Consider the following 17,531-nt stretch of genomic DNA (forward strand, 5'->3'; position numbering starts at 1 on the left):
TGCAGGTACATTTGGGAAATTACTTTTTTAGCAATCTATTTGCCTACACCAAATTTTTGCCTTGTGAGGATGGCTACATCTCCTTGGGATAAAGCAAAGATAAATCTGTATAAGGTAAATATCTAGCAGCGATGAGTCATGGCGCTGAGGAAGTCTGAATTACAAAGAAATAGTGGTTGTGTATTCTTAGAATAGAGTTAAATGTCTTCAGCTGCATAAGCTGTGGAAGCACTCAGCTTATCATTAGATATAGCTTTGAGCAGTATATGCGGCAACTTTTTTATTTTTTAAGCTATAAATTATGTAAACATGCCCACTGAAAAATCCAATCACAGAAAATTTTTCTGAAAAACAACAGAAAAGAAAAGCAAGAGTTTCCCACAGAATCAAAGAACTTACAAGTAAGACAGAAATGGATAAAGCCTTAAGAATGGATTAAAACATTTACAACTTGGTATTCACTTGTAAAATCTGGACTGATTTGAAAGTTTCAACAGAAGGACGATACCACATTACCAAAGCACAGTGCAAGTTTATGAAAAGTACATTTTTCTGCTTTCAAAATGATGGAGACTTTTTAGAAGTTACCTTCCATAAAGTCTGCATGATTAAAATAAATATTTTTAAAATTTCACTTTATTTTAAGCCATATGGTAATAATATATATATACACACACACACATGCACATGTGTGTGTATGTATATATGTACATTTATATATGTATTTTTTGGAAACAGGGTCAGGTGTCACTCTGTCGTCCAGGCTGGAGATCACAGCTCACTGCAGCCTTGACTTTATGGACTCATGTGATCCTCCCACTTTTGCCTCCTGGGTAGCTGGGACTACAGGCATGTGCTACTGCGCCCAGCTCATTTTTTCTATTTTTGTAGAGATGCAGTCTCACTATGTTTCCTAGGCTAGTCTTGAACGCCTGGGCTCAAACAATCCTTCTGTCTTGCCCTACCAAAGTGATGGGACTATAGGGGTGAGCCACCACGACCGGCCAATACTTTTTAAATCTAAAAGTCAGACATTCATTCATTCAAAAAATATTAACCTATAAATATAGGTCAGGTACTTCACTTGATGTTTGTATAATACTCCTGTTGTGGAACTTACAGTCAGTCTAAGACGCATAAAATATAACTAGAGGAACTACTTAAAACAGCAGGAAAGGGCAATCTTCCTTAAGCAAGTCAGTCACCTTGGAAAAAGAAATCAAAAAGATGAGATTTTTAACTAGGCAAAGAAGGAGAAGGATGAGTAATCCTAGGTAGAGAAAATCTCAAGTTCAAAGTCCCTGTGGTAGAAGGAAAGTTCAAGAAAATGAAAATGACTAGAGAACAAGGTAGAGGCCATATAATGCTATGCTAAAGTATTCAAATTTTCTGTTGGAGTAACCGGAAAACTTTGAGGGGGCAGATTTCCTTAGTAGTGTGTATATAAGGTAACTGAATTATTTTTAAAAATTGTTAAATTTGGCTGGGTGTGGTGGCTCATGCCTGTAATCCCAGCACTTTGGGAGGCTGAGGAGGGCGGATCACCAGAGGTCAGGAGTTCGGGACCAGCTTGGTCAACATGGTGAAACTCCACCTCTACTAAAAATACAAAAATTAGCTGGGCATGGTGGCAAATGCCTGCAATCCCAGCTACTCCAGAGGCTGAGACAGGAGAATCGCTTGAACCTGGGAGGCGGAGGTTGCAGTGAGCCGAGATCGAGCCATTATACTCCAACCTGGGCAACAGAGCAAGACTCTGCCTCAAAAAAAAAAAAAAACTGTTAAATTTCTCCACTGGACCTGAGTATGTAATTATAAGTAAAAATGTGTGGAGCTTGTAGTTTGTTTTAAAGAAGAGAAATGATTGTGTTAAATTTAAAAAAATAGGGATAAAAATGAAAGGATAACGAGCACACACAGTTACAATGCTATTAAACAGCAATATCAGACATTGTACATAAACCAAAAGTAAAAGTGCCAAAGAATCTATAAAAGCTTAAATTTGACTACATAAAAACTAAAAATGTCTCTCTTCTTACATACATGTATATGAGTTCACAAACACAAGGAACAAAAGTCAAAACACAAACCACTTGTGGAAAATACTTTCAACTTTTCAACTCTTTAAAAAGAGTTGAAAGATACTATTTTAATTTATAAAGTGCTCAAACAAGTCAATAAAAGATGAGTAACCATAAAAAGGGGCAGACGAAATTAAAAGACTTTATAGAGGCCGGGTGTGGTGGCTCACGCCTGTAATCCCAGCACTCTGGGAGGCCAAGGTGGGTGGATCACGAAGTCAGGACATTGAGATCATCCTGGCTATCATGGTGAAACCCCGTATCTATTAAAGAATACAAAAAATTAGCAGGGTGTGGTGGTGGTCACCTGTAGTCCCAGCTACTCAGGATGCTGAGGCAGGAGAATGGTGTGAACCTGGGAGGCGGAGCTTGCAGTGAGTGGAGATTGTGCCACTGCACTCCAGCCTGGGCGACAGAGCGAGACTCCATCTCAAAAAAAAAAAGACTTTATAGAAAAGAAATGCCAAAACACACAAAAAAGGTGCTCAACCTTACTTGTTATTAAATAACGTATATCGAAATTTAAAAGGCTGATTATACCCACGGCAGAGGCTTTTTTTTTGACACAGAGTCTTGCTCTGTTGTCAGGCTGGAGTGCAGTGGTGCGATCTCGGCTCACTGCAACCTCCGCCTCCCAGGTTCAAGCAATTCTCCTGCCTCAGCCTCCCGAGTAGCTGGGACTACAGGCCCGCCACCACACCCAGCTAATTTTTGTATTTTTAGTAAAGACAGGGTTAGCCAGGATGGTCTCGATCTCTTGACCTTGTGATCTGCCCGCCTGGGCCTCCCAAAGTGCTGGGATTATAGGCGTGAGCCACTATACCCGGCCAAGACACTCTTATACACTGATGAATGAAGCATAGATTGTGATAAAACTTTCAGAAAGTAAAACCTTGTAGTGTCTGTCAAAAGTAATTCCACTTTGAGAAATTTATCATATAGATGGATTATATGAACATAAAAGTACAAAGAATTTTTATTATATCTCTGTTAATAGCAAAAGCTATAAACAATCTAAAATATCTAGCAATATGACATTAACTCAACAGATTATGGTGATAATAGAATTCTATGTAATAATAAAAATTATGTAACAAGTAGGTCTGTATGAACTGATGTGAAATGGCACAGAATATTGTACACAGTATGGTTCCACTGTATATCTATTTTTAGTATTTTAGTTTTCAAAATACATGCACGTATTACTTTTATTAAAACTTAAAAAGACAAGTTACCTGAGAAATGGGATTTTGGGATTTAGAGACAGAATCTTGCTCTGTTGCCCAGGCTGGAATGCAGGGACACAATCACAGCTCATTATACTCTTGAATTCCTGGGCTCAAGTGATCTTCCTGCCTCAGCCTCCCAAGTAGCTAGGACTACAGGTGCACGCTACCATGCCCAGCTAAATTTTAGTGTTGTGCAGAGACCAGGTTTCACTATGTTGCCCAGGCTGGTCTTGGAACTCCTAGCCTCAAGTGATCCTCCTGCTTCAGCCTCCTAAAATGCTAGGATTACAGGCATGAGCCACCATGCTTGGCTAGAAGTGGGATTTTTATTTTATTATTTTTTTTGAGATGGAGTCTTGCTCTGTCACCAGGCTGGAGTGCAGTGGCGCGATCTCGGCTCACTGCAAGCTCCGCCTCCCGGGTTCACACCATTCTCCTGCCTCAGCCTCCTGAGTAGTGGAGTAGCTGGGACTACAGGCGCCCACCACCACGCCCGGCTAATTTTTTGTATTTTTTAGTAGAGATGGGTTTCAGCGTGTTAGCCAGGATGGTCTCGATCTCCTGACCTTGTGATCCGCCCGCCTTGGCCTCCCAAAGTGCTGGGAGTACAGGCATGAGCCACCCCGCCCGGCCTAGAAGTGGGATTTTTGAAGATGTTAGAAAGCTGTGGAGGCCAAGAGGAACAGATTAATTAAAATTCCAGAATAGGAAGAGAGTAAACTGAGATTGCCAGCTGTTTTCTTCTCTGGGTGCATTTGCTTAATCTAAACATGAGGTGTGGGCCAGGTAGAGGAACTCTTGGAGGAGAAAGAGAACTTCAGATGGCTGTGAGCGCCTGCATGGAAACTAGAATACAATGAAGCCTAAAAGCAGTGTCAATTTTCTCCACAGGACAACTGCTATTAGTAGGACTTCCCTTTTCTCACTCCTCAAGCCAGGCCTCTCCTGAGTACTGTACCACAGTACTCACATCCAGGTTTCAGGTTGCCTTGAGTCCAACCTAGGGCATACTAGAATTAAAATAACAGTGAATTCATTGCTGGTGGTGGTACTTTGAATTACGGTATTCTTCTGTGAATTGCCTGTTGTTATTTGCTGTTCAGAGTTCTCAAATAAGTGGGTCATGATTCTGTCCAGGTTTACTATTAAGCTCAGTGGGAGATGAAGGGTGGTGTGTGTTTACTCCATCTTATCTGGAAATGGAACACTTAATTTGATTTTTATCTTCATGGACATAAGATAGCAAACTTACAATCTGTGTCTGATATTCTGGAGCACCTGTGCTTCTGTTTCTGTTGGTTCTGGCTCATACTGACTTTTAAGAGTACCTCATAATCTTTACTTGACTCTGTTTTTAAAAAAACTATTTTTAGAAATAACAAGTTGCTGTTAGTATCCTCTAAAGAAGATATTTATTTTCTTTTGTCAGGCACCTGTAATCTAAGTCCAGGGCCAAAACTGTAAGTTTTTCTGGGTCACCTAGATGGTCAGTTAGGTACAGCACACATCCACCTCAGACAGAGCTTTTCAAAGTCTCAATCCTAGCGAGGGTTGTAATGCTACAGTCTTGGGCACTGAACTACAAACCTGTAAGTTTATCAAGGAGATCCTCTCAGTTGTATTCTATGGATAGGAAAATGGCCCTGGAAAAAAAGACGTCACTTTGGGATACGGTCCCAGGAGTGGGAAAAGGCTTTGACACATCCAGAGTTTTTCACTATCTTTTTGGATTGTTATGTTTGTTTATAGTTTTTCATGTTTAGTCTAGCTCTTTTAAGTTGTCTTCAGTCAATACTGGAAGTAGAAAGTTGACACAAGTTTTGTTTAATACATTTTCCTCAGCTCATAGTAAGGCCTTTGAAATATGAGTCACATCTTTCTTTTACTCTGGGATATTCTCCGCTATTATTTCCTATATATCTTCTTCCTCACATTTTCTTTTGGATATCCTGGAATAGAGCTTAATTTTACTTTGTCTTTTTGTTCCACAGTCTGGGAGATTTTTCTCAACTTTATTATCTATTCTTTCAAATGAATGTTTTTGTCTATAAGTTATTTCTTTCTCAATGATTGTTGTTTATTCTTTCCTAATATCCTGTTCTTGTTTCAACAAATAAAATTTTTTTTTTTTTGAGACGGAGTCTCGCTCTGTCCCCCAGGCTGGAGTGCAGTGGCGCAATCTCAGCTCACTGCAAGCTCTGCCTCTCAAGGAATAAATTTTTAAATTGCTCTGTGCAGCGTTCCAGAAATGTTTTTTTTCTCTTAAATGTGTAAGAGAATGTGTAAGATCACTCACTAGGTCTCTACGACACCCTCTCAATGATCCTGATTCTCCTTATGCTTGGTGATCCCTGAACGTCGGTTTTAAGTAATATAAAAGGACCGAGAATGGTTTGCTCTGGTATTGTGTCTGGAGTTGGTTCCTTCCAGTGGGTTCTTGGTCTCGCTGACTTCCAAGAACGAAGTCGCGGACCTTCATGGTGAGTGTTACAGCTCTGAAAGATGGTGTGTCTGAAGTCTGTTCCTTCAGACGTGTCTGGAGTTTCTTCCTTCCGGTGGGTTCGTGGTCTCACTGACTTCAAGAATGAAGCTGTGGACCTTTGTGGCCAGTGTTACAGCTCTTAAAGGTGGTACAGACCCAAAGAGTGAGCAGCAGCAAGATTTATTGTGAAGAGCAAAAGAACAAAGCTTCCACGGCATGGAAGGGGACCTGCAGGTTGGCGCTGCAGGCTGTGGTGGTCAGCTTTTATTCCCTTATTTGTCCCTGCCCACATCCTGCTGATTGGTCCATTTTACAGAGTGCCAATTGGTCCATTTTGCAGAGTGCTGACTGGTGCATTTACAATCCTTTAGCTAGACACAAAGTACCGATTGGTGCGTTTTTACAGAGTGCTGGTTGTGCATTTACAATCCTTTAGCTAGACACAGAGCGCTGACTGGTGCGTTTTTACAGAGTGCTGATTGGTGCATTTACAATCTGTAGCTAGACAGAAAAGTTCTCCAAGTCTCCACTTGACCCAGGAAGTCCAGCTGGCTTCACCTGTCAGTATCACTGAACAAATGTCTTCTGGTCACAGCTTTCCTTTTTGTAGCTATCCAGACTGCAAGTTTGATATAGGATGACCTAACTGCTCAACTCTATTTCATGGTAATGCCAGAGTTATTAGGGATTTATTATGGGCATCCCCACATCTAGAGTAAAATGTTCCATTTCTACAAATATTTTACAAATATTCTGTTGTAATTTAATAGATAAATTAAAATTCCAGAATAGAAAGAGAGTAAACTGAGATTGCCAGCTGTTTTCTTCTCTGGGTGCATTTGCTAAATCTAAACATGAGGTGTTTAGCTTTCTCCTTGGTGTTTTGCTTTCCACCTAGGGTAAGGAAGAAAGAGCTGACTGCTATGTTCCCCCTTTGTGGCACCATGTAACTTCTATCCTCTGCCATATCCAACCTAGGGTTCTGTTGGCCAACTGCTTTCCCGCTACTCAAAAGGGTTCTAAGGGTATGGCTTCTGTCTTTTGCATCCTTTAGATCTACTTTTTCTGTATTCCAGAGTTCATAGGGGTTCACACTATCTCTGTATTTTTATTTTTATTCAGAATATTTAATACCAGTCAGTAATCTTTATGTGACTGGTACAAAAGGTTTAAAGGTACTAGATGCTTAGAAGAAACCTAGGAAATAGTGCTACAGAAATTGAAGCTTGGAAAGACTAAATAATTTGCTCAAAGAGAGCAAGTCTTGCTTTCATATTTTTCAAAACTGGAAATCTCTTTCGTTTAACCTAAAAGTTGGCATTTCTAGATACTAGTACAAACTCCAGGAAATCAAAAAATTCTGAAGGCTTACTTACTTATTCTATGCTAAAGTAACATAATACTAAATGGCCAATTGACAGTTATATACCAGATTTAACATGATGTAATTCAGTCAAAGGGACTCAAAAAGAGGAAAAAACCCACATTTCATTTTTCATTATAACTAAGCACAATATAAAAAAGCCAAAGTGAAAAAAATAAAACTCACACTTTCTTTCCATAGGCATGGCTTTTAAAGACAACTCTTACTTCTCGAATTGTAACCTAAACAACCTAGAGAGATTGTTTTCCTCCCTACTTCATAAGGACTCTTAAATTTTCTTTGATATTTCAATTGCTATATGATTTTACTGTTACTCTTTTCAGAATTTCTGCAAAAATCCTAAAGTGTCTAAGGCAATCAAATGACAGTATATCTTTCCTACATGTTTAAAAAAACAAATAGTAGATTTGGTTAAAAGTATGAGCTTAGTCACTGATTTAAATATAAACATGATAAAAACACAACAGAGGCACTGTAATCATTTTTCCACACAAAGGTAGAATATGCTTTTATTAGAAATCTGTAATTTACTCAGTACTCAAGTCAATGCTTTACTCAGTTTATTTCCATAAAACAGCTAATCTGGCATTCATATTACTTCAAAAAGCTAGCTTAAAGATTAGAAGTAGACTGATTTGCACACTAGCTGGGGGAAAACATGCCTGCTTATAACTTCTTAGTTTTATTCAGGTTATTCTACGTTTCATTCAGTATCCCTCCAGCAGAGTATATAATACATGCTCAGTAGGAATTTCATAAATGACTAACTGTAGCTATACATCTATTTTAAAACTTACTTTTTATCAAAATAAAAACATAATGAAAAATGAAAATTCTAGAATACACAACAGTTCAACACAAAAGATTCTGAAACTAGATTAAGACCTTAGACAAAAACATGTATACATTTTACTATCTTTTTTTCCACTGTAATGACTTTTCTATTACCAAATTAAGAAGAAAGACTTCAGGCAATTTTTACAACAAAACTCACCAAAAATGTTGGTCTTCACAGTAAGTGCAAGATGAGTATTATTCCTCAAAATTTCAAGGGCTTTCATAAATGTAATATTCTCAAAGTTTTGTCCATTTACTTCCATAATCTCAAAAGTATTTAAAAAATACCAATTAGTACAGAACAGTATTAGTTACTCCTACAACCTTAAAAGTTTGTTAGTGAATAAATAAAATGAAACTTGAATAAAATGTACTCCTAACTCTGTGAGAAGCTGGACTACTGCATTTCTTTTTCTCTACATTGTTGTATTTTCCAAATTCTTTTTTTTTTTTTTGAGACGGAGTCTTGCTCTGTCGCCCAGGCTGGAGTGCAGTGGCCGGATCTCAGCTCACTGCAAGCTCCGCCTCCAGGGTTCCCGAGTAGCTGGGACTACAGGCGCCTGCCTCGTCGCCTGGCTAGTTTTTTGTATTTTTAGTAGAGACGGGGTTTCACCGTATTAGCCAGGATGGTCTCGATCTCCTGACCTCGTGATCCGCCCGTCTTGGCCTCCCAAAGTGCTGGGATTACAGGCTTGAGCCACCGCGCCCGGCCCCAAATTCTTTACTATAAACATTTTTTTTAAATTAATGCCCTCTGGGATCATACTGAGAAAATTTTAAAAATACCCACACCAGATGGTTTATGAAGGAAAAAATTTAATCATGGCAGATCAGTTCATAAAAATTATTGCCTGCAAATGTATATACAAATTTGTCAAATATTCTCAATGTAAATTTACTGCATTTCAAAGAGAGGTAACTCTTTTAAAAGGAGTACTTTAAATATATTTAATATGATTTTCTGCCACAGATTGAATCAGGCAGCCAAATAGCAAGAAGCACAACTGAAATGGGTTCTTCTTCCAGGTAAACACTGCTGACCCTTCACAACAGGGCTTCCCCAATTGGGCTATACCTCAGAATCACAGAAGCAGTTTATTTTAAGAAGTACTGATTCTAAGGGAAAAGGATAAAAAAATTTAGCAAAAACTAGTCAAAAACTAGTCAGAACAGAGGGTGGATCTAAGGGATCAACATAAAAGTTTCAAAAGGATAAGAAAAACAGTGAAAAAAATATTAGGGAAAGGAAAAAAAAATTCCACAGAAGTAAAATTCCCAGAGTTGAAAAAAGACTTGCATCTATGCACTAAAATGTCTTATCTAGTACCATGCAAAAATAATAAAAAGATATCTATTTTTAAAAACATATCCCAATGAAATTTCTGTGTTCCAAGGAGAAAGAATAAAGTATCTATAAACATCACTGTGGGAAGATAACCCAAAGGTACCTACAAAAAACTCTTGCAAAGAGTTTGGACTTCTCTTGGGCAATGTTAAGTTGATGTGATAACTTTCTGTGACTTTAGCGTTCTGAGGGAAAAGTCACTGTTGGAAAAAGATGTTATACTCCATTGAACACAAGTACCTTCAGGAAGGCAAGAACATATAATACTATATCACCCATCTGTTCCTTAAAAAAGTACTAAAAGAAGTACCAAAGATAAATGAATTGAAATAATGGGGATATACAGTGCAAATGAAATGAAAGTGATCAATGAAATCAGTTACACAGGTGTAAATTTCTAAATGCTTGTTTAAAAGCTTATGAAACTTAATGCAAATGTCAAAAGCCTTCTTGAAACAGAAGATACATAATGTTAAAAAATAATAATAATGTAGATCTAAAATCTCAGATCATTTCAGCAGTAGTTGTGAAGATTGAAGGAAGAAGTAAAAGCATGACAAATTTCATTCTCAGGGATGATTTCACTAGTGCATGTGTGTGTGTGTGTGTGTGTGTGTGTGTGTGAAGAATTAGATTATTAAATGTGTCTGTGATACAAATAACTGAACAATAAATATACTGACTCCAGGATCCTAGCTGTTAGACATTCCTAATGAGTAGTCTGGGGTAAGGCCCAGAAAAGTCTACTATGGAAGCTATCCTGGGAATTGTAGGCTGTTTAGCAGCATCCTCAGCCTCTGTCCACCAACATGCCAGTAGTAATCCCCAAGTCACAATAATAAAAAATATCTGCAGACATTGCCACTAGTTGAGAACCATTATTCTAGAGTGTAGAACCTTTCATAATATGAATGAGCTCATAATTTAAAAAAAATTATAGCATGGCTCAGTAAAAGTAAAGCCACATTCTAAAAGGAAAGAACAAAATTTTAAATGGGGAAAAAGCAAGTTTCCTAAATGATTCTGATGATCAGGCAGATTTGGGAGACCACCCTTTGAAGTACATGAGAATCATCTAAAGCAGAGGTCCCCAACCGCCAGGGCACAAACCCCATGGCCTTTTAGGAACTGGGCCACACAGCAGAAGGTGAGCAGTGGGCCAGTGAGCATTACCGCCTGAGCTCCGCCTCCTGTTAAATCAGCAGTGACATTAGATTCTTATAGGAGTGTGAACCCTGATGAGAACTGCAAATGCAAGGGATCTAGGGCACTCCTTATGAAAATTTAACATCTGACTGCCTGATGACCTGAGGTGGATCAGTTTCATCCAAAAACCATCTCCGGCCGGGCATGGTGGCTCAAGCCTGTAATCCCAGCACTTTGGGAGGCCGAGACGGGCGGATCAGGAGGTCAGGAGATCAAGACCATCCTGGCTAACCCGGTGAAACCCCGTCTCTACCGAAAAATACAAAAAATTAGCAGGGTGTGGTGGTGGTCACCTGTAGTCCCAGCTACTCAGGATGCTGAGGCAGGAGAATGGTGTGAACCTGGGAGGCGGAGCTTGCAGTGAGTGGAGATTGTGCCACTGCACTCCAGCCTGGGCGACAGAGCGAGACTCCGTCTCAAAAAAAAAAAAAAAAACACAACAAAAAAAACCATCTCCATCCTCCCAGCTCCAACTCCCTGGTCCATGGAAAAACTGTCTTCCACAAAACTGGTCTCTGGTGCCAAAAAGGTTGGGGACCACTGATCTAGAGAGTTTTGTTAAAAATACAGATGTTCAGACATCATTGCTCAAGAATGTGGTCAATATAATTAACAGGATTGAGAGAAGACTGGGAATTGCATTTTTTATGTAACAAAGTTGCCAGCAGGTCATGTTTGGAATAGGCTGCTCTATACTTTCCTAATGCCTACACTAAAAAAATAAATCACCAACAAATTCCTAAGAGTGTCTTTTTTCCTAGTCCCCCATTTGGCTCACTTTGCTTATGGATATAGTTATGTTACCATATGAACATAATTTAATGATTACCATAACCTTCAGTAATCTGCACCCACTTACATTTGAGAGTGCTATGAGGTAGAAGTACTGTCTCCTTCAAAACTTGCAAGGGTGCTAATTCATATATTGATCGTTCTGGAGTATTCTCAAGTTGCCAGCTTATACAGTTCCCTAATCCATGAAGGATAGGCAGGCCCATTCAAAGGAGGTCACGTTGACAGAGTTCAGCAGACCGTGTTATTTCTGGTCACACTACACCAAATTTTCCATTAAAAGTAGTAAGTATACGACAAATACATTTTAAAAATAAACCATATGCAGATACTATCTCTAAAAAAAGGCTCAGAAAAATATTTCCTTAAACTGATCATGCTTTCTGGAAGATGAGAACAAAAGCAGCAGGCACAATACTTTTAAGAAGGCTTGAATATAAGTGGTTGGTTATCTACTTACCTGATCACCACGTTTCAGTCCTGAATCGGCAGCTTTGCTACCAGGTTCTACTACTTCAACAAAAATACCAAATCCCTTCTCACTTCCTCCATTAAGGCTGAATTGTAGAGGGGACTCACGGGAAGCCTTCTGCAGCACAACCTGTCTCCACTTAGCCTTTGCAGCACAGGCAATATTCAATAACCGGAGATGACCATTCATCTTCTGTAAAGCAGAAAAGGGTAAATGTATATAAATGTATCTATTCCTAACGGTTCTTAAAAAGTCACCTAAAATTATTAGAATTAGAGTTATAAATATACATGTATAAGCTGAGGCAAGCAAAATTGAAGAAGGGGGCACTCCCACACCAAAGCACTCTCAATGAGATTTCTTAATATGACTATAAGACCTTTAAATTATCATAAGTTAAAAAAGATTTCCAAGTGATGTCTCAATTACAGAGAGATGACAAAAAATTACTTATCATTTCTTAAACTTTTCCTAATACACACTCTTCTCCCACCTTGCTTATCTCCTGGCTGTTATATAAAACCAGAATCTTTAAAACCTTTATTCAAAACCTTGAACGACTTGAACCACCTTTTCAAATACTGTCCAATGTTCAAAGAAACATTCAAGTTTTCACCTCGTCCAGAAAAGACTTCCTTCTTGTATTATTTTAGCTCTTCCTTAAACTCAGTAAGAGGCTGACTTCCAGTTCTAATTCCAGTTTCAATTATCTCAAATAGTGTTAATATGTGCAAATCTCATGTCGATAACAAAAAGCTAAAGTTTTTTTTTTTTTAAAGCAGACACCAAGTCTTAATATTTGTTCTGATCCTACATTAATGTCTTTGAGTATAAAGTAGAATGCAATGAATACCTGATGGCTAACTGACTAGTGAAAAAAAAATCCCATAACTTTTTTTTCCACACTCTGATGTCCCTTGAATATTTACACAGCCAACACAGGATGAGTCAAATGATAGTGGAGTGCCTCTATAACCCTTTAACCAAGTTCCCAGTGTTGTTCACTCTTCCCATTTTGTATAGAGCACATATGCTGCTGACAAGTCAACAGGAACCAAGGGGTAACGAAAGGGACCAGATTTGTCAATTTTTCCCACTTCATTCAACTCAATCCACTTATGCTCTGTAACTAATAATTACAGCTCTTGAGCATTTGCTATGTGACAGGTTTTGTGTACAGACTGTTATGCTTATCAGCTCATTATAATCCTTACAACAATCTCAGTGAACTAGGAACTACTATCTTTACAAATAACACAACTCAGGCATAAGATCAGGCAATCTGTCTGAGTTTACAAATCTAGCAAATGGTGGAGCTTGAACTGTACTCCTAAAACACTATGCTACATTACTACTTACTTCCTAAAATTTCAAGTTACTTGGAGCAGGTAACCAAGTCACAGCTCAAAGTTTTACATCTGACAGGGAGAATAAAATGAATTTATGAATAGCTACTGTGGACTTTGAGGGAATTATCTTAGGTGCTGTACATTTAGAAAAGGTGAATCCCATGTAGAAAAGAAACCTAGAAAGTCTTAATATAGATTTGATATTTAGGATATGCACTGGAAAATGAAACGGAGTTTCAATAGGCGAGGAAAAGAAAATTCTAGCATGGTCTGGATGCAGAACTGGAAAATAAAATAAAATAGTTTGATTTGGCTATAATCTAGGGTACACAGGAAAAAGGGCAAGGGACCTGAATATATGGGGGAGGAACTGCTTTGGTAGGAAGAATAGTTTACTGACAAAGAGAATAACAGTCATCACACGTGTGTTTTAAAAGCAATCTTTTGGCCACACAGAATGAACCAGAAGAGCAACTAGAACTAGGATCAGTTAGCAGGTTATTATAACAGATCAGATATAATGAAAAAGAAATGGCTGAGAGAGACCATAAGAAAATATGTGAACATACAGGTATATGACTAAATCAGTGACCTAGGTGACTTTAGCAACTGACTGGAAATCCTGGCCAGGGAATTCAAGAGAGTGAGGGTACACATATAACACCAGGTTTATAAGCCTGAGTGACTAAGAGATAAGAATGTCATTAGTCTTAATACAGAAATGGAAGAGTTGGGCCAGGTGCGGTGGCTCACGCCTATAATCTCAGCACTCTGGAAGGCTGAGGCGGGCAGATCACGAGGTCAGGAGTTCAAGACCAGCCTAGGCAATATGGTGAAACCCTGTCTCTGCTAAAAATACAAAAACTAGCTGGGCATGGCGGCACACGCCTGAAGTCCCATCTACTCAGGAGGCTGAGGCAGGAGAATTGCTTGAACCCAGAAGGGGGAGGTTGCAGTGAGCCAAGACTGTGCCACTGCACTCCAGCCTGGGCAACAGAGCGAGACTCCATCTCCAAAAAAAAAAAAAAAAAAGAAAGAAATGGAAGAGTCAGGAAGGAGTGTAAATGTTGTTTTAATTGGGGTGGCAAAGAATAAATGAACAGAAGTCTAAAATATAGATTTGGAAGTTCTAAGAATGGACATTTAAGACAAAGGAGATGAAAGCTACTGCTGTTCTGAGTTTGCTGGTGTTGGGGGTGGGGAAACCACAACACTCTGAAGAATATAAATTATTTTTAGCCTTACTGTATCTTCCAGATTTTTTTCAAATTCCTCTAGAAATCGAGTCATAGCAGGGTCACCTTCAAAATCATTAAAATGATTATTTACCCATAATAATACAATCCGTGTCACCTGTGGAAACATAAATAGGCAGCATACGGTTATAAGAGGCATTCCTTCTGCAAAACTAGATTCTAAAAGCATGTCTAAAACTCATGAAGAAATGACAACCCTCTTGATCCCTCCCTTGTGTAAAAAAGGCTCATTCTAATAGAAAGGCATGGCTTAGTTTGAGCTTTTGCTTCCCTGTGTACAGAAGTAACAGAGCCAGGATTCTGTTCACTTAGTGAGAAGACACAAGGCTGTTTGTTAAGATAAAAGAAGTACATAGAATATCTATTTCAGGTAGCACCTTAAAATGCAAACTTCATGTCATAAAGCAGGCAATCCTATCAATCAAAAACCCATATCAAAAGCGTTTCCATGGTCAAGAACATGTTTAACCAAAATTGTAACAAAAACAAATCTGAGTCTGGTGTGGTGGCTCACACCTGCAATCCCAGCAACTTAGCTGGCTGAAGCAAGGAGGATCCCTTGAGTCCAGGAGTTTGAGACCAGCCTGGGCATAGCAAAACCCTGTCTCTATAAAAATTAAAAAACAAAACAAAAACTCTTCCAAATCTGAAACTTCTTTCATTATAAACACTGTAAATTTTCAAACTGCAGAATCGTTTACTTTGCTCAAGAAAAGTTAAAAATTAAGCTGATATGAATAATGTGCCTAACAATGTAAGGAATGAGCCATATTTTTTAAAATTGTGGTAGAATCCACATAAAATTCACTATTTTAATGATTTTAGAGTTCATAATCCAGTAGTATTTAGTACCTTAACCATATTGTGTAACCATCACCACTGTCTACTTCTGAGTTCTGGAACATTTTCATCACTCCAAAAGAAAACCTCAAACTCATTAAGCATTCGCTTACCATCTGCCCTCTCTCCAGCCCCTGGCAGCTATTAGTCTGCTTTTCTGTCTATTTGTCTGTTCTGGCTATTCCACATAAATAGAATCATACAATACCTAGTCTTTTGTGACTGGCTTTTTTACTTAGCTTAATGTTTTCAAGGTTCATCATGGTATAGTGAAGTATTAGTACTTCTTTTCTTCTTATGGCTGAATAATATTTTATTGTATGGCTATACCACATTTTGTTTATCCACGATGGGCATTTGGGTCATTTGGCTATTGTCAATAGTGCTGCTACAAATATTTATGTGCAAGTTTTCATTTGATTCTTTGGGTATATACCTAGGATTAGAATTGCTGGGCTATATGGTAACTCTATGTTTAACTTTTTGAAGAACTGCTCAAACTATTTTTCCGCAGAGGTAATACCATTTTATATTCCTATCATCAATGTGTGTAGGGTGGGGGTGGGGAGGCGGGTTCAATGTCTCCATACCGTAGGCAACATCTGTTACTTTTTCTTTCTTCCCCCTTTTTAAAAGCCATCCTAGCGGGTGTAAAGTGGTATCTCATTGAGATTATGACTGCATTTCTCTATGATTAATGATGTTGATTCAAAATGGATTCAAGACTTAAATGTTAGACCTAAAACCATAAAAACCCTCGAAGAAAAACTAGGTAGTACCATTCAGGACACAGGCACGGGCAAGGACTTCATGTCTAAAACACCAAAAACAATGGCAACAAAAGCCACAATGGACAAATGGGATCTAATTAAACTAAAGAGCTTCTGCATAGCAAAACAAACTATTATCAGAGTGAACAGGCAACCTACAGAATGGGAGACTTAAATGTTAGACCTAAAACCATAAAAACCCTAGAAGAAAACCTAGGCAATACCATTCAGGACATAGGCATGGGCAAGGACTTCATTTCTAAAACATCAAAAGCAATGGCAACAAAAGCCACAATGGACAAATGAGATCTAATTAAACTAAAGAGCTTCTGCACAGCAAAAGAAACTACCTTCGAGTGAATAGGCAACCTACAGAATGGGAGAAAATTTTTGCAATCTACTCATCTGACAAAGGGCTAATATCCAGAACCTACAAAGAACTCAAACAAATTTACAAGAAAAAAGCAAACAACCCCATCAAAAAGTGGGCAAAGGATATGAACAGACACATCTCAAAAGAAGACATTTATGCAGCCAACAGACACATGAAAAAATGCTCATCATCACTGGCCATCAGAGAAATGCAAATCAAAACCACAATGAGATACCATCTCACACCAGTTAGAATGGCAATCATTAAAAAGTCAGGAAACAACAGGTGCTGGAGAGGATGTGGAGAAATAGGAACATTTTTACACTGTTGGTGGGACTGTAAACTAGTTCAACCATTGTGGAAGACAGTGTGGCGACTCCTCAAGGATCTAGAACTAGAAATACCATTTGACCCAGCCATCCCATTACTGGGTATATACCCAAAGGATTATAAATCATGCTGCTATAAAGACACATACGCACGTATATTTATTGCAGCATTATTCACAATAACAAAGACTTGGAATCAACCCAAACGTCCATCAATGACAGACTGGATTATGAAAATGTGGCACATATACACCATGGAATACTATGCAGCCATAAAAAAGGATGAGTTCGTGTCCTTTGTAGGGACATGGATGCAGCTGGAAACCATCATTCTCAGCAAACTATTGCAAGAACAGAAAACCAAACGCCACATGTTCTCACTCATTGGTGGGAACTGAACAATGAGAACACTTGGACACAGGAAGGGGAACATCACACACCGGGGCCTGTTTTGGGGTGGAGGGAGTGGGGAGGGATAGCATTAGGAGATATACCTAATGTAAATGACGAGTTAATGGGTGCAGCACACCAACATGGCACATGTATACATATGTAACAAACCTGCACGTTCTGCACATGTACCCTAGAACTTACTAGTGTAACAAAAAAAAAAAAAGAAGAAACCGAAAAGGAAAAGAGTAACAGATTTGACTACATTAATATGTGAAACTTGTTTCTGGTAAGTGATAACATAAACAAACAAAAAAAAGATATTGAACATCTTTGTCATGTGCCTGTTGGCCATTTACATATCTTCTTTGGAGAAATGTCTGTGCAAGTCCTTGC

The 17,531-nt window shown here is 38.6% G+C and overlaps 1 protein-coding gene across 5 annotated transcripts in view; it reads right to left on the reverse strand.

Moving 5' to 3' along the window:
- The window catches only part of RAPGEF6 (Rap guanine nucleotide exchange factor (GEF) 6), a 222,103-nt gene that overhangs the window by 59,616 nt on the left and 144,956 nt on the right, over nucleotides 1-17,531 (reverse strand). For all 5 annotated transcript variants that reach the window (XM_011951038.1, XM_011951041.1, XM_011951037.1 and 2 more), the window contains exons 13-15: nucleotides 14,423-14,530; nucleotides 11,817-12,020; nucleotides 8,171-8,279 (exon numbers count right to left, since the gene is read on the reverse strand). In XM_011951038.1, the coding sequence (XP_011806428.1) occupies nucleotides 8,171-8,279; nucleotides 11,817-12,020; nucleotides 14,423-14,530 (421 nt within the window). The remainder of the gene's footprint in view (nucleotides 1-8,170; nucleotides 8,280-11,816; nucleotides 12,021-14,422; nucleotides 14,531-17,531) is intronic.

This window comes from Colobus angolensis, unplaced genomic scaffold, assembly GCF_000951035.1.
Source record: "Colobus angolensis palliatus isolate OR3802 unplaced genomic scaffold, Cang.pa_1.0 Scaffold314, whole genome shotgun sequence".
Taxonomy (NCBI): domain Eukaryota; kingdom Metazoa; phylum Chordata; class Mammalia; order Primates; family Cercopithecidae; genus Colobus; species Colobus angolensis.